This window comes from Caretta caretta, chromosome 18 (assembly GCF_965140235.1).
Source record: "Caretta caretta isolate rCarCar2 chromosome 18, rCarCar1.hap1, whole genome shotgun sequence".
Classification (NCBI taxonomy): domain Eukaryota; kingdom Metazoa; phylum Chordata; order Testudines; family Cheloniidae; genus Caretta; species Caretta caretta.
The window spans coordinates 470,001-495,150 of NC_134223.1; the positions used below are offsets into that span (position 1 = coordinate 470,001).

The following is a 25,150-nucleotide window of genomic DNA, read 5'->3' on the forward strand; positions in this document are numbered from 1 at the left end:
CCAGTTTATCCACAGACGAGAGACAGCAGGGGCAAAAGCAGTGCAAGCTTCCCCAAAGTTATCACTGTGTATCACTGTACCTCAACCTCGACGTCTCTCTGTCTAGATTACCGAGACGGCCAAGAAGACTGCTAATTAATGTCATGACCCATTACTGTACCTTTCGTTATGACTTGTAATGTTCTATTTTTATCAATGTGAAAGCTGTTATAATGCAATCTTGCATAAAACCTGCAGGCTTCCTGTATACGAAGATCCCTTTTGGTGGAGACTTCATTGGATTACTAAAGAAACTGGCTTTAACTAAGATGTTTGCCAAACATCCCTAAAAAGGGGTGGGGATAATTTTAAATGCATCACAGTTTACACAGCTTCAAAAGGCATCTTTTACTAAATGGATGAGAGGCCTCTGAAGTGACCAAAATGGAGAAAAAAAACTGAAAAGGAGATAAATAAGGGAGACATCATGCCTCAGTTCACCTATGAAAACTTTGCTATCTGACTTTGCCAAGAAAAAAGAAAGTATTTCTATATAAAGTATAGACGACAGAGGATGGCTGAACTTTGGGAGCTGATAAGTACTCACAGGCAGTGAGCCACTGATTGGGAGAACAGGACCGCTTGTAAAAGGAGAAGGTCTAAAGCTATCAATCTTTAACATTTGATTTCAAGTCTCAAAGCACCTGATACCGCAGCTTTTCAGAGACCACGACTAGCTCAGATTAACGCTAAACAATGTCTTTGTTTATGTGTTTATTTTCTTCAATTACACAAATTTAACTATAGTTTGAATTTGACTGTGCTGAAGTGCTGAATAAATGTCCTAGATACAAGACAATTTCTGCTGTTGAAGAAGGGATCCAACATCAGACAAAGGAGCTTGGGGAGCTGTGAAGTCTGCCCATGAATGTACCACATATGACAGCGTCTTTGCTGGCACAAGAACCCTCAGACTTTAAAGGTGCTGGAGAATGTTTAAATGCCATTACAAAAGCTAGCCTTCCCAATGGTGGCATTTACAGCAACTAGAATGAGACCACAACACGACTTTCACTTAAGTCAAAGTGGTAACAGCTTTCAGTTAGTACAGACCTGTTCTGGGTCTAAACCAGTCCCCTACAAGTGAAAGGCTTAAATATTAATCCTGTGAGAATTCAGTTCCCTTGTAGTTATGTTTTTCATGGTATATGTATTTACAATGTGAATTGCTAAATATGCTTAGTATTTGTCTGTAACTGGAACATTTTCGGAACAAAGCTTTGTTATATGCCACTGGCTCTGTGGCTAACAGAATATTTAACTATTTTAGAATTACTCACACTACATGGACACAAAACTGTGATCTGCTCTGTACACAGAATGTTTTAAAAAGGACCGGAAGCATTCCATGTTTACAAAAGAAATTAATGATCATTTGTTCCCCAGTTGTCAGTGAATCCCCTGCAAACTGTGATCCCAAACTAAAAAATCCCTAACCTCACAAATCAGAGCCAGCTTTTTTAAGCTAAAATAAACAAGGACAGATGCTTTTTGGAGGGAAATTTCTCAACCTTTTTCTTCTTGTGACTCACCATCCCACATCCCAGAATCCTTTGCACCAGTTCCCTTGGATCTTCAAAAAGACTGCTGGCTCTTGGGTGGGGTTGAAAGCTTCTGTCCCTCCTCCCTCCTGGCTGCTGAAGTGAGAGTGAGAGAGATTGAAAGGGTAAGAATGAGAGAGAGAGAGAGAGAGTTTGTGCATGTAGAAGCTCTACTCACTCTTTCCTCTCCTCCTGGCTCGGGGGAGGGTGGTATTTTCCACTCTCTGCCCCTTTCTTTTTGAATAATTACAGACAGCTGCAACATCTTAAGAGTTTTTTTCTCTCCAGCTCCCAGTTTGCTTGCTCTGGTGGAGTTCCACTTTGTCCTCTAACCCTGACTGAGGAAGGTTTTTATCTCTTTCCCCTCACTGCTGAGAATGGCAACTGATGCCCCCAATCTGGCCAAAGGCAGTTCAAAGAACAGTTCCACTCTCTCTCCATGCCCACCCTCTCCTCATAGCTAAAAGGTAGATACCAAGGACAGAAAGGCCTCATCAGAGAGGTCCTAATGAGAAGCCTAGCCCTGAACTCCTCCAGGTATGGAGAGTGGGAACATGTCGGTATTTCTAACACAGTGATCTTCTTGTTCCCTACTTTAGGGCTCCAGATTTCATTTCAGTTTCTGGTACCTTCTTTCCAACAGCTAGAGAAGGATGAAAGAGCTTTGTGTCTTTTCTCCCCATCCAGAGCCTCTTGGATGATGCCAGGTTGTGTTGCTGCTACTCTACTTCTCTCAAAGTCTGTAACTGAGAAGGGTAGGTAGGAAAGAAGAGTTTTCAACCCCTCCCTAGTCTCTTGATTACTGAGAATTCTTTAGCGCAAAGAAATGCAAATGAGAAGCTGTATGTATGACTCCAGATCATTGCTATGAGATTTCTATATCAGTACGTGCTGTGCATTCAAACATATTAAAAGAGTTCTTTTGGTGTTTATTTAAAAAAAAATTAAATAAAACCCAACTAGCTTTGTATGACAAGACACACACACCTACATCTCTTTTCCCACAAGAGACATCATACATCCCATTACTCCTTAATCGGTGTCCTGGAAGCCTACGTTTGAAGTCCCAAAGTACCATTCCACACCATCACACTGCAACCTTCCATATACACATTTGGAAATATTTAAAGAGGACCAGGCGCCATTCTGCCAAGGCATTTTGCATCATTCTTAAAGGTCTTCATTTCATTTTAACCACACACTGACACTTCCTTAATACTATGACTTACTAGCATTTAACAGATATCAGCTATTCTTCAATGCCCCTTTGAAGGAGCCACACTTTAGGACTGTGTGCCCTGTCACATAGACATGGATCCTTCTATAGTAGTAAGGCAATGAGGGGACACTTGTATCTAAGATCCAGCATTCTTGAACTGAGGACATAGAAGTTCCACTGTCTGTAAACACTGCTCAATTCTACTCTACCTCCTGGAATGCTATTAAAACTCTGAAGCAGATGGGAGGAAGTAAGTACTGAGCGCACCACGCCTGCAGAAACAAAACATTTGGAGAATCAGCGTTCCTATTAATCACGTTCTTTTCTCCTTCATGGTAGTGCTTCTACAAGATCCTCACTTTAGGAAGCTAGAAAGCAATTACGATCCTCTGGAGCAGTGGTTCCCAAACTTGTTCTGCCGCTTGTGCAGGGAAAGTCCCTGGCGGGGCGGGCAGGGCCAGTTTGTTTACCTGCAGCATCCACAGGTTCGGCCGGTCGCGGCTCCCCCGGCTCCAGTTTGCTGCTCCAGGCCAATGGGAGCAGCGATCGGCCGAACCTGCGGACGCGGCAGGTAAACAAACCGGCCAGCCCGCCAGGGGCTTTCCCTGCACAAGCGGCGGAACAAGTTTTGGAACCACTGCTCTGGAGGAAGAGTGCTGAGGAACTCTACTAATTAAACAGAGATTGGAACACTGCTCTTTGACTGAATATTTGATCTAGACTTAGCATTGAGAGAACAGTAATTTATGAAAATGTAACTTAAATTTACAAATCTCAGCTTTAGGCACATGGCAAATACAAATTACAGATGCTGTCACCACTCTAGTAAAATGAATTCTATCTCCACTTGGCACTTGAGCCCTGGGTCAAATCATAGGAAGTCTAAACACATAATTTAATCAAAGGAGAATGCCTTTGGCTCACTATTGCTTAACTCTTAATTTCATTCCTTGATAGGACTACATTTTTTAGAAAATTCACTAGATATTTATGGCTATTAGGAAGAAAACTAACATCTCATGACTGGACTATGGATATTGAAGGGTATGTGCTGTTTAGGAAAGACAGAAATAAAGGTAAAGGTGGTGGAGTAGCATTATATATCAATGATGAGGTAGAATGTAAAGAAATAAGAAGCGATGGACTGGATAAGACAGAGTCCGTCTGGACAAAAATTACATTGGGGAAGAAAACTACTAGAGCCTCCCCTGGGATAGTGCTTGGGGTGTGCTATAGACCGCCGGGATCTAATTTGGATATGGATAGAGCCCTCTTTAATGTTTTTAATGAAGTAAATACTAATGGAAACTGCATGATCATGGGAGACTAACTTCCCAGATACAGACTGGAGGACGAGTGCTAGTAATAATAATAGGGCTCAGATGTTCCTAGATGTGATTGGTGCTGGATTCTTTCATGAAGTAGTTGCTGAACCATTTTAGATTTGGTTTTGGTGAGTAGTGAGGACCTCATCGAAGAAATGGTTGTAGGAGACAACCTTGGTTCGAGTGATCATGAGCTAATTCAGTTCAAACTGAAAGGAAGGATTAACAAAAATAAATCTGCAACTAGGGTTTTTGATTTCAAAAGGGCTGACTTTCAAAAATTAAGGAAATTAGTTAGGGAAGTGGATTGGACTGAAGAATTTATGGATCTAAAGGCAGACAAGGACTGGGATTACTTTAAATCAAGCTATCGGAAGCCTGCATCCCAAGAAAGGGGAAAAAATTCATAGTCAGGAGTTGTAGACCAAGCTGGATGAGCAAACATCTTAGAGAGGTGATTAAGAAAAAGCAGAAAGCATACAGGGAGTGGAAGATGGGAGAGATCAGTAAGGAAAGCTACCTTATTGAGGTCAGAACATGTAGGGATAAAGTGAGAGAGGCTAAAAGTCAAGTAGAGTTGGACCTTGCAAAGGGAATTAAAACCAATAGTAAAAGGTTCTATAGCCATATAAATAAGAAGAAAACAAAGAAAGAAGTGGGACCGCAAAACACTGAGGATGGTGTGGAGGTTAAGGATAATCTAGGCATGGCCCAATATCTAAACAAATACTTTGCCTCAGTCTTTAATGAGGCTAATGAGGATCTTAGGGATAATGGTACCATGACAAATGGGAATGAGGATATGGAGGCAGATATTACCATATCTGAGGTAGAAGCGAAACTCGAACAGCTTAATGGGACTAAGTCGGGGGGGGCCCAGATAATCTTCATCCAAGAATATTAAAGGAATTGGCACACGAAATTGCAAGCCCATTAGCAAGAATTTTTAATGAATCTGTAAACTCAAGGGTTGTACCGTATGATTGGAGAATTGCTAACATAGTTCCTATTTTTATGAAAGGGAAAAAAGTGATCCAGTTAACTACAGGCCTGTTAGTTTGACATCTGTAGTATGCAAGGTCTTGGAAAAACTTTTGAAGGAGAAAGTAGTTAAGGACATTGAGGTCAATGGTAAATGGGACAAAATACAATATGCTTTTACAAAAAGTAGATCGTGCCAAACCAACCTGATCTCCTTCTTTGAGAAAGTAACAGATTTTTTAGACAAAGGAAACGCAGTGGATCTAATTTACCTCGATTTCAGTAAGGCGTTTGATACAGTGCCACATGGGGAATTATTAGTTAAATTGGAAAAGATGGGGATCAATATGAAAACTGAAAGGTGGATAAGAAATTGGTTAACAGGGAGACTACAGCGGGTCCTACTGAAAAGTGAACTGTCAGGCTGGAGGAAGGTTACCAGCGGAATTCCTCAGGGATCAGTTTTGGAACCAATCTTATTTAATCTTTTTATTACTGACCTCCGCACAAAAAATGGGAGTGTGCTAATGAAGTTTGCGGACGATACAAAGCTGGGAGGTATTGCCAATTTAGAGAGAGACCAGGATATCATACAGGAAGATTTGGATGACCTTGTAAACTGGAGTAATAGTAATAAGATGAAATTTAATAGTGAGAAGTGTAAGGTCATGCATTTAGGGATTAATAACAAGAATTTTAGTTATAAGCTAGGGACGCATCAATTAGAAGTAACGGAAGAGGAGAAGGACCTTGGAGTATTGGTTGACCACAGGATGACTATGAGCCGCCAATGTGATATGGCCGTGAAAAAACCTAATGCGGTCTTGGGATGCATCAGGCGAGGTGTTTCCAGTAGAGATAAGGAGGTGTTAGTACCGTTATACAAGGCACTGGTGAGACCTTACCTGGAATGCTGTGTGCAGTTCTGGTCTCCCATGTTTAAGAAGGATGAATTCAAACTGGAACAGGTACAGAGAAGGGCTACTCGGATGATCCGAGGAATGGAAAACCAGTCTTATGAAAGGAGACTCAAGGAGCTTGGTTTGTTTAGCCTAACTAAAAGAAGGTTGAGGGGAGATATGATTGCTCTCTATAAATATATCAGAGGGATAAATACCGGAGAGGGAGAGGAATTATTTAAGCTCAGTACCAATGTGGACACAAGAACAAATAGATATAAACTGGTCATTGGGAAGTTTAGACTTGAAATTAGACGAAGGTTTCTAACCATCAGAGGAGTGAAGTTTTGGAATAGCCTTCCAAGGGAAGCAGTGGGGGCAAAAGACCTATCTGGCTTTAAGATTAGACTCAATAAGTTTATGGAGGAGATGGTATGATGGGATAACAGGATTTTGGCAATTAACTGATCTTTAACTATTCATGGTAAATAGGTCCAATGGCCTGTGATGGGATGTTAGATGGGGTGGGATCTGAGTTACTACAGAAAATTCTTTCTTGGGTATCTGGCTGGTGAATCTTGCCCATATGCTCAGGGTTTAGCTGATCGCCATATTTGGGGTCGGGAAGGAATTTTCCTCCAGGGCAGATTGGAAGAGGTCCTGGGGGTTTTTCACCTTCCTCTGCAGCATGGGACACAGGTCACTTGCTGGAGGATTCTCTGCTCCTTGAAGTCTTTAAACCACAATTTGAGGACTTCAATAGCTCAGACATAGGTGAGAGGTTTTTCGTAGGAGTGGGTGGGTGAGATTCTGTGGCCTGCGTTGTGCAGGAGGTCAGATTAGATGATCATAATGGTCCCTTCTGACCTTAATATCTATGAATCTCTTATAAGTTTGTAATTCTCCAAAATCCTTCTGACTGATGTTATAGCCACTAGAAAGGCAACTGTAATAAATATGAGATGCAGAGGGTAGACTTTCTAAACATTCATAGATTCACAGATTCTAAGGCCAGAAGGAACCACTGTGATCATCTATTCTGATCTCCTATATAACACAGGCCACAGAACTTTCCTGAATTAATTCCTGTTTGCATCAGAGCAGACCTTTTAGAAATCACCCAACCTTATTTTCAAAATTGCCAGTGGTAGAGACTTTACCACAATTCTCGATAAGTTATTCCAATAGTTAATTACCCTCATTGTTAAAAATGTACCTTATTTCCAGTCTGAATTTGTCTAGATGCAACTTCCAGCAATTGGATCTTGTTATACCTATGTCCGTTGTTATCTTACTGGTACTTATAAAAAGGATATAGCAGGATAAGAAGTAATAAACAGACAGGTGACAAGAATGATAAGGGACATGGAAAAACTCTCATATGATGAGAGATTTAAAAGATGGGCATTGCTTATCTAAGAGGAAACAGATAAAAGTCTATAAAACAATGAATGGTATAGAGAAGGTAGATTAGGAACTTCTATTCACCCAGCTTCATAATACTAGAACAAGGACACATTAAAGAAAACTGAAAGGTGATCAATTCAAAACTGATATAAAGAAATCCTATTTCAAACAACACACAATTAGCCTGGGGACCTCATTGCCGCAAGATAAGATTGAGGCCAATAATCTGGCAGGAGTCAAAAAGGGATTCAAAATTTATATAAATAAGAATATCTAGTTATAATAAAAATATTAAAAATAAACAAAAGCTTTGGAAAGGATATAAATTCATACTACAGGGTTTATGTCAACCTCTAACTATTGGAGATTAGGAGGAAACTTTCTGGGAGGACATCCCATAACTGCCTTCTACAAGGTTTCTTGAACCTCCTTTTTAAGCAGCTAGTGATGATAATTTTTGGTAACAGGATACTGGACTAGGTCAACCATTGATCTGATCCAGTAAGGCAACTCATATCTTTGTCAAGCAGGACACCAAATATGAATCTGTCTTGGAAGGGACAGATACTACAAAATGCTTTACTGATTGGTCTGTTTGAAAAAGATGTCTTCATTCTGGGAAGAGATGGGGGTCTGCCTAACCAAAAAAGGGAAAAGCATCTTCACACACCGACTCACCAACCTAGGGAGGAGGGCTTTAAAAACAACAGAAATATCCAAAACATGAGACCTGTTAACAATGGGGGACATTAACTACCCAGACATCTGTTGGAAAACAGGAAAAGTAAGATGGCAAAACACAAAATGCACAGTAAATTCTTTGAAAGCCGAAATACACCTTATGCTAAGGTATTAAAGGAACTAGCTGAAGCAATCTCAGAACCATTAGCAGATATCTTTCAGAACTCATGAAGGACGAATGAAGTTCCAGAGGACTGGAGAAGGGCCAACATAATATTTACCTTAAAAGGGGGAATAGAGAGCACCCAGAGGATTATAGACCACTCAGCCTAGCTTTGATACCTGGAAAGATGCTGTAATAAATCATTAAACAATCAATTTGTAACACTTAGAGGATATAACAGAGTTATAATTAACAGCCAACATGGACTTGTCAAGAACAAATTGTGCCATATCACCTGAATTTCCTTCTTTGCCAGGGTTACTGGCATAGTGGATAGGGAGGAAAATGTAGGCATGATCGATCTTGATTTTAGTAAGGCTTTTGACACAGTCCCACATAACATTCTCATAAGCAATCTAGATGAAATGTGGTCTAGATGAAATCACTGTAAGATGGGTGCAAAACTAGACTGTACTTAAAGAGTAGTTATCAATGGTTCGCCATCAAACTGGGGGAATATATCCACTGGGGTCCTGTAGGAATCTGTCCTGGGTTGGTATTCATAGAATCATAGAATATCAGGGTTGGAAGGGACCTCAGGAGGTCATCTAGTCCAACCCCCTGCTCAAAGCAGGACCAATCCCCAATTAAATCATCCCAGCCAGGGCTTTGTCAAGCCTGACCTTAAAAACTTCTAAGGAAGGAGATTCTACCACCTCCCTAGGTAACGCATTCCAGTGTTTCACCACCCTCCTAGTGAAAAAGTTTTTCCTAATATCCAACCTAAACCTCCCCCACTGCAACTTGAGACCATTACTCCTTGTCCTGTCCTCTTCTATCACTGAGAATAGTCTAAAACCATCCTCTCTGGAACCACCTCTCAGGTAGTTGAAAGCAGCTATCAAATCCCCCCTCATTCTTCTCTTCTGCAGACTAAACAATCCCAGTTCCCTCAGCCTCTCCTCATAAGTCATGTGTTCCAGACCCGTAATCATTTTAGTTGCCCTTCGCTGGACTCTCTCCAATTTATCCACATCCTTCTTGTAGTGTGGGGCCCAAAACTGGACACAGTACTCCAGATGAGGCCTCACCAATGTCGAATAGAGGGGGACGATCACGTCCCTCGATCTGCTCGTTATGCCCCTACTTATACATCCCAAAATGCCATTGGCCTTCTTGGCAACAAGGGCACACTGCTGACTCATATCCAGCTTCTCGTCCACTGTAACCCCTAGGTCCTTTTCCGCAGCACTGCTGCCTAGCCATTCGGTCCCTAGTCTGTAGCTGTGCATTGGGTTCTTCCGTCCTAAGTGCAGGACCCTGCACTTATCCTTATTGAACCTCATCAGATTTCTTTTGGCCCAATCCTCCAATTTGTCTAGGTCCCTCTGTATCCTATCCCTGCCCTCCAGCGTATCTACCACTCCTCCTAGTTTAGTATCATCCGCAAATTTGCTGAGAGTGCAATCCACACCATCCTCCAGATCATTTATGAAGATATTGAACAAAACCGGCCCCAGGACCAACCCCTGGGGCACTCCACTTGACACCGGCTGCCAACTAGACATGCAGCCATTGATCACTACCCGTTGAGCCCGACAATCTAGCCAACTTTCTACCCACTTTATAATGCATTCATCCAGCCCATACTTCTTTAACTTGCTGACAAGAATACTGTGGGAGACCGTGTCAAAAGCTTTGCTAAAGTCAAGAAACAATACATTCACTGCTTTCCCTTCATCCACAGAACCAGTAATCTCATCATAGAAGGCAATTAGATTAGTCAGGCATGACCTTCCCTTGGTGAATCCATGCTGACTGTTCCTGATCACTTTCCTCTCCTCTAAGTGCTTCAGGATTGATTCTTTGAGGACCTGCTCCATGATTTTTCCGGGGACTGAGGTGAGGCTGACTGACCTGTAGTTCCCAGGATCCTCCTTCTTCCCTTTTTTAAAGATTGGCACTACATTAGCCTTTTTCCAGTTATCTGGGACTTCCTCCGTTCGCCACGAGTTTTCAAAGATAATGGCCAATGGCTCTGCAATCACAGCCGCCAATTCCTTTAGCACTCTCGGTATTATTCAGTGTTTTCTCTAGTAACCTGGATAATGGAGTGGAGAGTATGTTTATAAAATTTGCGGATGGCACCAAACTGGCAGGGGTTGCCAGCATTTTGGACGACAGGATAAGAATTCAAGACCACCTTAATGAACTGGTCTGAAATCAACAAGATGAAATTCAATAAAGACAAGTGTGAAATACTATAGTTAGGAAGAAAAAAATCAAATAAACTATTACAAAATGGGGAATAATGGATAGGTGGTAATACTGCTGGAAAGGATCTGGGAATTATAGTGTATCACAATCTGAACATGAGTCAACAATGTGAAGCAACTGTAAAAAAAGCTAATATCATTCTGGGATGTATAACAGAAATGTTGTATGTAAGAAATGGGAAGTAACTGTCCCACTCTACTCCACAATGGTGAGGCCCTCCGCTGGAGTATTGTGTCCAGTTCTGAGCACCATACTTTAGGAAAGATATGAAGAAACTGGAGAGAGTCCTGCAGACAGCAACAAAAATAATAAATAATCCCCAAAATCTGAACAGTGAGGAAATGTTAAAAAAACCTGACATGTTTAGTCTTGAGAAAAGACCGACTCGGGGGGGTGGGGGGGAGGACACCTGCTAAGTCTTCAAATATGTTAATGGCTGTTATAAAGAGGATGGTGATCAACTGTTTTCCATGTTCACTGAAAACAGGACAAGAAGTAATCGGCTTGCTCTGCAGCAAGGGAGATTTAGGTTGAATATTAGGACAATCTAACTCTGAGGTTAGTTAAGCACTGGAATAGGTGTCCAAGGAAGGTTGGGACATCACCATCACTGGAGGTCTTAAAGAACAAGTTAGACCAGGGGTGGGCAAACTACGGCCCGCGGGCCACATCTGGCCCGTCAAACTATTTAATCCGGCCCTCAGCTCCCGCCATGGAGCAGGGTCAGGGATTTGCCCCACTCCCGGTGCTCCAGCCAGGGAGTAGGGTTGGGGGCTGACCCTGCTGCGCACGGCTCCCAGGAAGCAGCTGGCATGACCCCCCTCCAGCTACTACATAGTACACGGAGGCGTGGCCAGGCAGCTCAGGGAGCTGCAGGGGTGACGTCTGCAGACAGGGCAGCACACAGAGCCACCTGGCCGCGCCTCAGAGCCGGAGAGGGGACATGCTTCCGGGAGCTGTCTGTGGTAATCGCTGCCCGGAGCCTCCACCCCTGAGGCCCCCCGCCGCCCCAATTCCCTGCCACAGCCCTGATTCCCTCACACACTCCGAACCCCTCTATCCCAGCCCAGAGCCCCCTCTTGTACCCCAAGCCCCTTATCCCCAGCCCTACCCCAGAACCCGCACCCCCAGCTGGAGCCCTCACACCTCTCCCCAGTACTCCAACCCCCTGCCCCAGCCCTGATCCCCCTCCCGCCCTCTGAACCCCTCGGTCCCAGCCTGGAGCCCCCTCCTTAACTCCAAACCACTCATCCCCAGCCCCAGCCCAGAGCCCTCACCCTCCCCCACGCCCCAACCCAGAGCCCCCTCCCGCACCCTGAACTCCTCATTTCTGGTCCCACCCCAGAGCCTGCACCCCCAGCTGGAGCCCTCACTCCCTCCCGCAAGCCTACCCCTAATTTTGTGAGCATTCATGGCCCGCCATACAATTTCCATACTCCAATGTGGCCCTCAGGCCAAAAAGTTTGCCCACCCCTGAGTTAGACAAACACCTGTCAGGGACTGTCTAGGTCAGGGGTTCTCAAACTGGGGATCGGGACCCCTCAAGGGGTCGTGAGGTTATTACATGGGGGGTTGCGAGCTGTCAACCTCCACCCCAAACCCCGTTTTGCCTCCAGCATTTATAATGGTGTTAAATATATAAAAAAGTGTTTTTAATGTATAAGGGGGGTCACACTCAGAGGCTTGCTGTGTGAAAGGGGTCAGCAGTACAAAAGTCTGAGAACCCTTGGTCTAGGTGTACCTGGTCCTGCCTCAATACAGGGGGCTGTACTAGATCAGCTTGTGAGGTTCCTTCCAGCCCTACACTTCTGTGATTATTGGTAGCTCACGGGAAACCAAGGAATAAGAGGAGAAACTAACAGCAATCACAATGTCATTGGCAACAATGTCATGGAAATTTTGTTCTTATAGTATTGAGTGCATTGTGTGCGCTGTCACTGCTGAATCAGGACACACTCAACTGATAGACTGAAGAGATACCCTAGCAAAGTAGGTGCCTGAACTGTAGGATTGCAGATACCTGCCTTTTCATAGTTTCTGCAAAGTGAGGCCTCAGTCCTTCTATCTACTTGGTCCCTCATGCAGTTGTCTTCAATGGGAACAACCGGCTCTTTGGCCTCCGCATGCAAGACAACAGACTTCTGGCATTCATACCAGGGCTTTGTCATTTGAAGTTTGTACAAGAGTACTACTTCCTGTCTGTTGAGGCATCTCCCACTAGATGCCTGATCCAATTCTAATGAGATAATCTCCTTTATAACTGAGCTGAGTTGGAAAATTTCACTCTTTTAACATTTGCATGGAAAATATTCCCTATCAGAAACTATGATGATTTTCTGCTTGGGAACTTCTAGGGTTTAGTCCAGCTCAAGAAGCTTAGAAGATCCTTTTGAACCTGGTGTAACGGTATTCCATCATGAATAGTGTGTTTTGGCTACTGTGGTCAGATTTTTTTTTCCAAACTGAACTATGATAGCTCTCCCTCTTCCAGAAAAAGGAGGTGGCATCAACTGAGAAAGAATCTGAGATCCACCTATGTGTCCTTTATGTTCTCTAGAAATTTTGTTTGTAACCTTTGCAGGTGTGCCTACTGGAAGAGACTCAGGTGAACCAGTTGAGGGGAGAGCAACCATCTTTATACTTTGACTTTTGGATTTTTGGAGGCTGCTTTTGGCAGTAATGATACAGATGCTGAGGTGGGATAGCTATGGGGAGACATTTACTAGGCCACTCACAAAGGATAGGTGGGGGGAGACCTGCCTACTCTCCTATCACTAAATGCATTCAGTGTAGTACCTCTGGGAGCTTACCCATGTGCAGGGGTTCTGGCTATCAAAGCAAAGTAGGGACGAATGAGAAGATCCCTGTTAATCTCAACCCCCACTTTCTTGCCTGCTGAGGAGGAGGAACTGGTTTTACCTTGTTTGCTGGAGTTTTCTCTCAACAGTGTAGGGGCTGCTGCTTCTCTTCCATGCTGGTTTGCTCTCTAAAGTGCAACTGTTGCCACAATTGCAGCTGATTTCTCTTGTAACACTGTTTTCGGATAGGAGCCAAGAAGCCTGCTGCAGCTACTGCCCGGCTCTATGAGGGGTTCTCAGCTGCTCCCAAAATTTCTGTATCTTCCAGCTCCAGTAGGGCCATGCCTCAGTGGAGTGCCCCACAGAGCAGAAGAGGATATTGGTGCTTTGATGGGGAGCCATCGGTGTGAGCCACTTCCATTTTCATTCTTCCTGCTGGAGGCAAGTCAGGCAGAGGAATATGTACTCTGCCCAGTGAAGAAACCAGCAAAGGAACACAGGGGAGAAAAGAGAGTAAAAGCAGTCAAGACAAAAGCAGGGGAATCAAAAGGGTGTAGAAGTGAAGAAAGATCTTATTACAGAATAGATTCGCCACTGGGGAAATTAATGGAAGCTCCCACAGGGGCTTGACACTATAGAGAGCAATTGATGGACAGACCTCCTGCTAGCCAGGCTTGCCCAGATACAAAGCTCTAGCTGCCTCCATCTGGTCAGCAGAGGAGACTCTCCTTACAAGAAGAGGGTCAGCAGATGTGTCCCACTACAGCAGAAAAACTCTGTTTAAAGGCAATTTGCATAAACAATGAAAACCAGTGAAAACAACTATTATTCTCCCTTTCGTTTTTTACTATTTGTCTACAGAGTTCAGAAAGCTTTCATTTTAACAAGATTTCTAACCACTGGTTGTCCAAGGTACTGGCGGAAGAGCTGCCAGAACCACCTAGAGAAACAAATGACTGGATGCTTCCATCTATTCAACAGGGCTAGATTGTATCTGGCCCTTATGCTTTCCTTCCTTTATGCCACGAATGCATGGGACAGGTACAATTAAGCATAGGAACTGCTCCATCCTAGTACCCACAAGTGTCCCCAAGATGGTGGGGAGGATACAAGGCCATGCCCCTCCTACTGATCATCACAGATAAAAAAAAATACTGTAGTCTAAGCAGTGGTGGCACAATCTGGGTCTAATTTCAAAGCCCCTAAGAGTCATTGGAACAGCAAACTAGCATTCTCCACGGCTGCCTAGAGTAGGGATTCTGGCACAGACCCCATCTTCTTTGTAAACATTGACTCAATTGGAAAATATTAAGGGAAAAAAACTTGGCTAACATTTTAAAACTTTGTGTGGGTCACTCTCCTTCCTCTCCTCCGCCAGTGTCGTTCAGGGATTGGCTTTCCCTTTGTCAGTAAGTTCACTGAGTTTGCTGGTATGCAAGAAAGGTCAAAAAAGATATTAGGGTTTCCCCTGCTTCCTTCACCCTTGGAATTTGTTTCTCTTTGTAGTGTGACGCTTCACCTTCAAACCAAAGAATGGATAAGTAGCAGCAGTGACATAAAAGTACAAGGTAATGCTCCGCAACAGCATCCACAATGCCTGCAAGATACTTTAGAATCCACTTTCCAGGCCTCTAAGAAGATAAGCCTTTACAAGTATCCAGACAAGTATCCAGATTTCTAGCGAGGTGCTTTACCCTATGTATCATATACATAGTGCTTTATCTGTAATCTGCTAATATGCTATATTTATACTAGCTGGAATGTTTCACACATATCCTCATTTGCTTTTACACATCAAAACAGTCTGAAAAGTGGATCACACACTTTTCTGCTTCTCCAACATTAGAGAGGTTGGCTGGAAATTTCAGCAGCGTTTGCCAAAATTTTTAGTTGCTTTTTCCTAGCCCTAGAGTAAGCGTGAAGCTCTCATTATCTCTTATCCTGTCTTCTGGACACTGCCCTCCCCCAATTCCACAATTGGTCTTCCTCCTTTCTCCTGTAAACTGATGCATCTTGTTCAGAACTCTACTGCCCATCTTAACCTCCTGGGTATCTCACGGCTTTACATTTTTTCCATCTGCTCAACTGATTGTCAACTGAAATCCAAATTAAGTTTAAGGGCTTATATACATGAACTTAGTGTGCAGTAAACCAGTGTGTGAATCTACAGCACGCTAGCCTACCACACACTAAGTTTCTGAGTAGAAAAGTCCTAAGATTCTAGTTCTCATTTTGTCTGCTCCCACACCACTGGCTTTCCTCCACTTCCAATCCTTCATAACTTCATGCAGCATCCCTTCTCAATTTCCTTTTTCTCATTCTCTCTTGCCTCTTTTTTTATGGAGTATGCTCCTCCTTTCATTTTCACTCCAGTACAACAGTAGACTTTTAAAACATCTAAAAACTAATTTGTTCTCAACAACTTGCTAATCAAACATTATTTGTTCATCCTTACTATTATTTCTTTTTTTGCTCTTCTTCTGTACCTTCTTTTGTGTGCAATCTGTCATTTTGTCTTGTATTATTGGCACTTCTTTTTGTAAATTTATTTCACTATGTTTAATATTAATTGTAAAGTGCTTTTCCCATCAGCACTGTATAAAAAATGTAACATGGAAAAACACTATAACAATATGTGAGGCACTTCTGCAATGGTTAAAACAAAAATGGACCATAACCCAGAACAGTTTGTGAGAAATGGGAATATTCCTCAAAACTGTCACCAATATTTTCTGCAATTTTTTAAGATGACACCAATATAATCCTTTCACTTCATGAGCAACAACACACTAATGATTAACAACCAACTAGCATGGTACACATAAGTCACTACAGGATTGGAGTTGCTTTAAAATGGCATGCTCCCCATTAATCAGTTTTATAGTGGTCACAGAAAGTAAATAACTCAAAAAATTTGAATTGAGCTCCTTGACCTGAGGGAAAAATACTAAAAAAAACCAAGAGCAGGCAAATTTCTAACCAGCACCTCTCTTACCTGTGAAAGTCCAGGGGATGATGCATGTCCTGGTGGCGTTGCAGCAAGATTTGGATGTCCTTTGTTTATTTCATGTGCAGAGTAAGGGGATGGAGCAGGAGGTCCCGGTTGTCTTGCTACCTGTGTTACCTGTAAGGAGATAAACTATTAGTAAAACATAATATTAGTAATTCAATCTTTATATACCATTCTATTCTTTGGGAGTAAGGAACTGCCAGATATGAAGGAGGCCAGAATCAGCAGCATTTTTAAAATGTGATCCAATTCAAACATTATTTAACTACATATGTGAAACTGGTGCTCATGAAGGTGTGGAAACTAATACCACAACTTGATTCAGTTACAGTGGGGGGCTTTCACTGCAATATCCTTGATATTTCAGTCATGTGACCTTACTATGAGACTGTCAATCATCATAAATTATACCAAACAACGTAGTGATTTTTGATGCAAAAAACTGCTCACTGGGATTTGCAAAGTAGTGCAACAGGGGCTTGCTACCAGTCAGAATAAGTGACACACAATGGCAACAAGAGACGAAATTCCCCATTTATTCTTAAAAAGGGGATGAAGACTGCACAGAAAATCTGACATTGCTGACTGATGGACTTGCCATCAATAAAGAAGAATAAAAATTCAAAGCAGTTCTTTTGGAAAACTAGCTCCTTCCTCAGTCTCTCAAAAAAGCCAAACATACTATGCAGATCTAAATAAAATACTTTCCATGGCTCATATATGTGTTTCTATTCTACCATATTTATGATGCAACCTAAGGTGCTTAAATGCAGTTTCCAGGTCAGTAAAACAAGAGATGGAATATCAACAAGGAATCACAACTGCAAGAGATATCCCCCAGCAATTCAGCGCAATGAAATCTTTGCTAATTTGTTTTATACTCACAGTGCAACGATCTTGCAATCTTTTCCCAATGAACAGTATTCACACCAACAACTCTCTGTTTAAAAAAAGCCATTTAAATCTGAGGAATTTCAAAACACTACAAAAATTAATAAAAGGAGATATTGCCAACATATAAATGTGTGTACCCCACAGAAAAATCAGCCAGCAATAAAGGATATTAGAAAGAAAGTAGAAGGAAATTCCAGGCTCCTAATCTACAAACAAAGAATATCTTCAGTCTATTTGAAAACTACGAGAGGTAGGGCACATGAGACACATGGTTTATGACTAAGGGGTTGTCCAAACCCCTTTATTACATTCTAAGTAGTGATGCATTCAGTTACATCACTTGAGAGACACTCAAAACAGCTGCAACATACAAATGAAAATGACAATGGGCAATATATGAAGGCTTGGACATAGTCCAAAATAATTCCGTGCAGGAAGATTTAAAGCACCTTTGTGCTGATCAGAGAAAAGGGTGGTAAAGAGAGTCTGCTACTCCTTCCCCTAACTGGTTTTGTCCCTTTCTCAGAGAGGAATCATCTTATTCCTAGCTGATATAGACTGGCAGGGATGCACACATACAGGTCCAGTCAACTTAACTGAAACCAGTTCATAGAGGATATTGTGAAACTTTCGCAATCTGCCCCTAGGAAAACTAAAATCCTTTTCAGTCCTCCTAGTTATCATGGAGGGCTTGTCAAGTCAAAAGCAGATTTTATTCTATGATTAAAGAGCAGCTACAAAGGACATCAGAATCCACAGCTCGAAAAAAAGAACAAAATGACACACAGAGTACAAGGAAATTATTCACTTATAACCAAACCATTCTGAAGAATATGTGCATGCTAGTCATCACCCCCTAGAAAAAGTGGTTGACTTTCTGTTGAAAAAAAAGAGGTTACTAAACAATAACTGGTTCTTCAAGTATTGTCAGCATAGATCCACACTCAAATGCGCATACGCTTTCAGCACCAAAAGCAGACCCCTCTACAATGCTCTGACCATTGAGGCAGCATGCTCTCTCACAACACCAATGTTCAGATCCATTAAAACGGAATCCATGTCGGAGATGCTGAAGAAGGGAGGATGGAGAATGAAAATGTGCATCTATACTGACATTCTTCACAAGAAACCACAGACACTGGCAAGTTACATCTTTTGAGTATTGTCAGTACCGAACCCATTCTGAGATTAAACAGCAGTAACAATGCGCAAAGAATGTAGGTCTGAGGTCAACTAATTAAAGACTGCAGGATCATTCACCTAAACAGCATTAAATCTGGAAGCCAAGTCAAGAGACAAATGCTGTGTAGATACAAGAATTTTGTTCCAGGCAGCAGCTTTTCATAATTCAATTATGTAGTTCTGAGACATGTTGTAGAAATAGCTATGGATTTGTTGGAATATAGTTTGAGACCCTCGGGTACTGAAATAAATGTAAAGTCATAGCAGATTTGTATATTAAGCCTAATCCATTTGGGCAATATCTGGGTAGAGTCAGCCACCACTCTTGAACGTCTCACCATAACCCTCACAAAAATCTAGTCCCAAGTGTGATGGAGTAGGGAGCAATGTTCCCTCTAATTGTTGACAGGCTGTGTGCACAAAAAATTTCTTCTGTGCAAAATTTTGAAGTAGAGTTCAAATTTGTGCGCCATGAGGCAAATGCGCCCAAGCGAGTAAAATGCTTATACATTTTAAAAGTTTTAATTTGCGATTTGTGATAACAGTTTTACACCATGTTATTTTATAAATGTCTTTTTTAAATACTTAGAAAAAAGGAAATTTAACCTCCTTTTCCTTCCCCCCCCTTGCCAGTTAGTAGAATCTGGCTGTGTTGATAGATGGCGGGCGAACAATGTCAAAAGTCGCCCGTAAATGATATTTCAGCCTAGATCCAATGTAGTATTTCATTTTTTGTGCATCGTGTTTCGCTGTGTACGTGGGGTTTAGGATCTGTGTGCACGCACACACACGCACAGCTTAGAGGGAACAGTGGTAGGGAGTATTAACCTGGTAATCTTGCATGGGAGTTTTACTAGTTTACTCTCTGCATTAATACTAGATGGTGGTGGGATATAAGGGTGTGACTTCACTAAGGGATGATACTTGACAGCCAGCACATAACCTGAGCCCAGGAGGGGGTGGGGCCAGGTGACATCTTCTGCCCGGGAAACTGGACAAAGGCTGGAGGAGGAGCCGGGGGCTGGGTGAGACTGCTGGAGGGAGCTTCAGTTTGGAGCTGGCTGGGGAGACAGGGGGAGGCCAAGAACCTGGGTTGGGCTCCCCACACTCCGAGATGGACCTGACTGAGGGGTCCTGTTTTCTGTACCTACAAGCTCTGTTTCAGACTGTGTTCCTCTCGTCTAATAAACCAGTTTTACTGGCTGGCTGAGTGTAGTGGGGTGGCTGCCCCACTCCTATACTAGAGGGGGCTCCAGCAGGCCAGAGAGGCTGTGCGGGTGGGCGGCCAATCAGAGAAGGCCTGCTAGGGAGCCAATCAGAGGCTGAGTAAGAGATAGCCAACCAGGGCCAGACTCAGCCTTATATAAAGGCTGCCCAGGAAGTGAGCAGTCAGTCTCTCCTAGGCCTTCAGAGGGTGAAGGTCTGTCTCCTGTGCGAGGGGACTAGCACCATGGACAGCGCAGTGTGGGGGCAGGTGAGGGGAGCAGAAGGAACTCCAGCCTGGTATCTGCTAGGCTGCAGGCCCCGAGGGAAGGGCCGGGCTGGTGCAAAGGGGATGAAGGGGAAGCGACCCAGGGAGAGAGGCGGACAAGGGGAGAGGAGGAGGGCAGGAAGGCAGCTGCCAAAGGGTCCCTGGGTCAGGACCCAGAGTAGAGGGTGGGTCTGGATCCCCCCCTTCCCCATACACCCAGCTGTTGGACGTGGCGATAGTGGACCCCTGGCAAAAGGGGTTAGACTTTGGGTATGGTTGGCCGCTGTGGCTGGGCGAAGTGAAAGACTGCTGATTAAACCCCACCCTGGAAGGGGGTGAACGAGAACTAGGGGGCACTGCCGGAGGACAGTGTCTTGAAGAGGACGCCGCAAGAAGGGAGAAATATGGGTCCAGGTGCCAAGAGAGGGCGAGACACGGATGGGACACCACCAGTAGAGGGTGCTCCACACTGGACTGAGCTAATTCCCTGACGAGTCAGCAGGAGGTGCTGCAGTGGTGAGTCCCAACCCCGTCACACTGGGAGTCATGGTGAATCGCAGGAAGTGGGGGGGGGGTGTGCGTGCAGGACCCTGACTCCCCCACACTCTGTGACAACTGGTGGCAGTGGTAGGATGTACTGCACCCTGTGGATGGCGCTTCCTGCAGTAAGTGACTGGGAGCAGTAAAATGAAGGGGGATTAACGAGAACCAGGCATGCTGAAGGCTCAGAGAAGAGCGGTTTCAGGAGGCGAAAGAGCTACGCTTAACCCCTGGGAGTGTGTGACCAGTGAGAAGGACTGTCGCAGTAATGGGGTCCCCCTGGGGACTGCAGTGAGCAGTTCCAGGGGCATAGGACTCTACAGCTTGACTCTGGGAGAGAGAAGGACTATTGCAGGAATGGGGTCCCTCTGGTGAGCGATTCCAGGGACGGAGGAGTCTGCAGCTTGACCCTGGAAGAGAGGTGGTGACCTGGAGAAGGGCTGGCACAACAGGAGTTCTTCCTGGAAACCGTGGGGAGCCGAGAGCACACAGGCCTGCAAGTCCACAACAACTTGGGAACAACGGGGAGATGTATAACCATCTCAAGAGGGACCTTGTAGAGCTGTGCAAAGAGAGACGGCTGTGCATTGGAAACCTCACTAAAGCACAGCTGATTGCCCAGTTGGAGGAGGATAGCTCGGAGGAGCTGATCCCTGCCCTGGAGGAAGCAGCATGGCAGATGCAGCGCCGGCGCTCGTGTCTGTCCCGGCTGGGAATGGTCAGACTGCTGCCGAGAGCACTCCGAGGCCCCTCCTACCTAAGGCTAGGGGAGGAGCTTGGCGAACACCAGGGGCTCCATGACTCCCGCAGACAGCAGAGGATCCTCCCGGCGGAGCTCCCCATCGCTGGAGCTGAGGCAGCTGGAATGGGAGAGGGAGATAAAACTGAAAGAGCTGGAGGATCGGGAGAAACAGCGGCAGCATGAACTGGAGTTGGGAAGGCTGAGGAGCAGAGAGCCCCCTGCTGAGGTGAGTGAGGGGGGACCCAGGACTACATGGAGCTTTGATAAGCGCATCCTGTCCCAGTTTAAGGAAGGGGAAGACACTGCCTTTGAGAGAGCCTGTGAGCTATATAGGGTTGACCCTGCAGACAGGCTCCAGTTTCTCACTCCCTTACTAGACCCCAAAGCCTTGGGGATGTACAGCCGAATGGAAGGGGTGGAGACAGGGGACTGTGAACTGTTCAAAAAGACCCTGCTACGCAAGTTTGGGATGACTCCTGAGGCGTACCAGAAAAAGTTCCGGAGTCAGCGTAAAACCCCTGAGGACACATATCTGGAACTGATCCTCCGAATGGAGGGATATGTCCAAAAGTGGGCAGATGGGGACCAGACTAAGGAGGACATGGTTAACCTGATTGTACTGGAGCACCTGTATGAACATTGCCCATCCAACCTGAGGGTATGGTTGGTGGACAAAAAGCCAGACAGCCGGTCTGGGTGGAACCGAGGAGTCCCAAAAGAATAAGCCCACCATGGTGCAGAGAGTGAGTCACACTGGGATCCCACAAAGGGGGAATGTGGAGAACCCCCTCTTAAGGGAAACAACCAGCATCAGGACCAACGGAACATAAATTGTTATTCCTGTGGGCAGAGAGGCCATATATGGACCCAGTGCCCCAAGCTTAAGGATAGACTGAGCAAATCGAACCCTCACAGAGTTAACTGGGTAGAGACCCAGCTGGAGGAGGGGCAGGCTTCCCAGGCAGGACAGGCTGCAGCTTACCAACTGTTCAGGAGGGAGGAGTTTCCCAAACCAGCTTCTCTGTGCGGCTGGATGCTCCAGACACAAGGTTCTCAGTTTACAGGGTGGGCGCGGGGCTGTCACTGTGAGCCAGTGCTTTGTTCCCCTGAAGGTGGATGGGAGGAAGGTCATGGATACTGGGACACAGGTGCTGAGGTGATCATCGGGGGGTGATACAATTGGCCAAGCAACCCCCAGAACACCCTAGGCATGACCCGTAGCCAGAGCCGGTGAGGGGCACTACACCCTGACATTGGGAAGGATACCTCACTGGAGGTGCAGGACCCTACCCTGGTGGGGAGGGAGCACCCAGGGACAAGGCTCAGAGGAGTGACGGCTTCAGACCCAGCCAGCGAGAGTGAGCAGGTCCAAATCCCTTCCCCAGCTGCTGAGTTCCAGGCCAAGTTGCAGAAAGATCCCTCCTTGCAGAAGCTAAGGGACTTGGCTGGCTTCAGTGCGGCACAGAACCTGGGAAAAGGCTGCCAGGAGAGGTTCCTGTGGGAGAAGGGATTTCTGTACTGAGAATGGGCTCCCGCAACAGAAGTGGAGTCATGGGAGATCCGGAGGCAGCTGGTGGTCCCCCAGAAGTATCGCCACAAGCTACTGTACCTGGCCCATAACATCCCTCTCTCAGAACACCATGGAACCCAGCATACCAGGCAGAGGCTGCTACAGAACTTTTACTGGCCTGGAGTCTTTAATACTGTCCAACAGTATTGCAGATCCTGTGACCCCTGTCAGAGGGCGGGGAAGGCCTGGGACAAGGGGAAAGCAGCTTTGAGACTTTTGCCCATCATAGAGGAGCCTTTTCAGAAGGTAGCTGTGGATATAGTGGTGCCTCCCAGCAAGAGGACCAGGTTGGGGAAGAAATACATTCTGGTGGTGGTAGATTTCATGGCCTTGTCTTCTATTGAAGCAGACACCGTGGCAGATGCGCTGCTGACCATTTTCAGGTGAGTGAGGTTCCTCAAGGAAGTCTTGACAGACCAAAGATCCAACTTCATGTCAGCCCTGCTGCAATGCTTGTGGGAGAAATGTGGGGTCCGGCACATCTGGGCTTCAACATTTCACCCCCAGTTCAATAGGCTGGTGGAGAGGTTCAATGGAACTCTAAAGATGATGCTGAAAATGTTTATGAACCAGCACCCACAAGATTGGGTCAAGTACTTACCTCACCAGCTGTTCGCATAGAGGGAAGTGCCCCAGGAGTCTACTGGGTTTTCACCTTTTTAATGTTATATGGAAGAAGGATAAGGGGGCCCCTGGACCTGATGAGAGACGAATGAGGTTCAACAAGGACAAGTGCAGAGTCCTGCACTTAGGACGGAAGAATCCCATGCCCCGCTACAGACTAGGGACCGAATGGCTAGGCAGCAGTTCTACAGAAAAGGACCTAGGGGTTACAGTGGACGAGAAGCTGGATGAGAGTCAGTGTCCCCATGTGGCCAAGAAGGCCAATGGCATTTTGGGATGCATAAGTAGGGGCATTGCCAGCAGACTGAGGGATGTGATTGTTCCCCTCTATTCGACATTGGTGAGGCCTCATCTGGAGTACTGTGTCCACTTTTGGGCCCCACACTACAAGAAGGATGTGGAAAAATTGGAAAACGTCCAGCGGAGGGCAACAAAAATGATTAGGGGACTGGAACACATCACTTATGAGGAGAGGCTGAGGGAACTGGGATTGTTTAGTCTACAGAAGAGAAGAATGAGGGGGGATTTGATAGCTGCTTTCAACTACCTGAAAGAGGGTTCCAAAGAGGATGGATCTAGACTATTCTATGTGGTAGCAGATGACAGAACAAGGAGTAATGGTCTCAAGTTGCAGTGGGGGAGGTTTAGGGTGGATATTAGGGAAAAAAATTTTCACTAGGAGGGTGGTGAAGCACTGGAATGGGTTACCTAGGGAGGTGGTGGAATCTCCTTCCTTTAAGGTTTTTAAGGTCAGGCTTGAGAAAGCCCTGGCTGGGATGATTTAGTGGGGGATTGGTCATGCTTTGAGCAGGGCGATGGACTAGATGACCTCCTGAGGTCCCTTCCAACCCTGATATTCTATGAATGGGAGGGAAAGGCCATTACCAATGGAGAATCAGTGGTGGAGTATGTCTTGACCTTCCAAGAAAGACCTGCTGAGCTCATTGGCTTGGCCTAGGAGAATCTGGCCAGAGCCCAGAGGAAACAGAAGGTTTGGTATGACCGCACGGCATGGGCCTGCAACTACACCACTAGAGACCAGGTGATGGTTCTCATCCCTGTGAGGAAAAAAAAACTACAAGCTGCCTGGGAAGGCCCTTTCAAGGTCGTCAAGCAACTAAATGAGGTAAACTATGTGGTGGAGCTGTCTAATCAGGCACACCATCACCGGGTGTACCATGTTAATATGATGAAGCTACATTATGATGGGGGAATGTGGTGTTGGCTGTGCATGGACATTTTGAGGAGCAGGGAGAGGACCCTTCAGTAGATCTATTCCCTAAGGGTATGTCTACACTACGGAATAAGGTCAAATTTATAGAAGTCGGTTTTTTAGAAATCGGTTTTATATATTCGAGTGTGTGTGTCCCCACAGAAAATGCTCTAAGTGCATTAAGTGCATTAACTCGGCGGAGCGCTTCCACAGTACCGAGGCTAGAGTCGACTTCCGGAGCGTTGCACTGTGGGTAGCTATCCCACAGTTCCCGCAGTCTACGCTGCCCATTGGAATTCTGGGTTGAGATCCCAATGCCTGATGGGGCTAAAACATTGTCGCGGGTGGTTCTGGGTACATATCGTCAGGCCCCCGTTCCCTCCCTCCCTCCGTGAAAGCAAGGGCAGACAATCATTTCGCGCCTTTTTTCCTGAGTTACCTGTGCAGACGCCATACCACTGCAAGCATGGAGCCCGCTCAGGTAACTGTCACCCTATGTCTCCTGGGTGCTGGCAGATGCGGTACGGCATTGCTACACAGTAGCAGCAACCCCTTGCCTTGTGGCAGCAGACGG

At 45.1% G+C, this 25,150-nt stretch overlaps 1 protein-coding gene across 45 annotated transcripts in view; it reads right to left on the reverse strand.

Moving 5' to 3' along the window:
• The window catches only part of EIF4G3 (eukaryotic translation initiation factor 4 gamma 3), a 457,314-nt gene that overhangs the window by 294,925 nt on the left and 137,239 nt on the right, over positions 1 to 25,150 (reverse strand). For 34 of the 45 annotated variants that reach the window (XM_048825364.2, XM_048825383.2, XM_048825407.2 and 31 more), the window contains exons 3-4: positions 16,326 to 16,454; positions 1,572 to 1,676 (exon numbers count right to left, since the gene is read on the reverse strand). In XM_048825364.2, the coding sequence (XP_048681321.2) occupies positions 1,572 to 1,676; positions 16,326 to 16,454 (234 nt within the window). Of the gene's footprint in view, positions 1 to 1,571; positions 1,677 to 13,451; positions 13,798 to 16,325; positions 16,455 to 25,150 lie in introns of all 45 variants that reach the window. The other 11 variants (XM_048825402.2, XM_048825377.2, XM_048825393.2 and 8 more) reach the window with 3 other exon arrangements.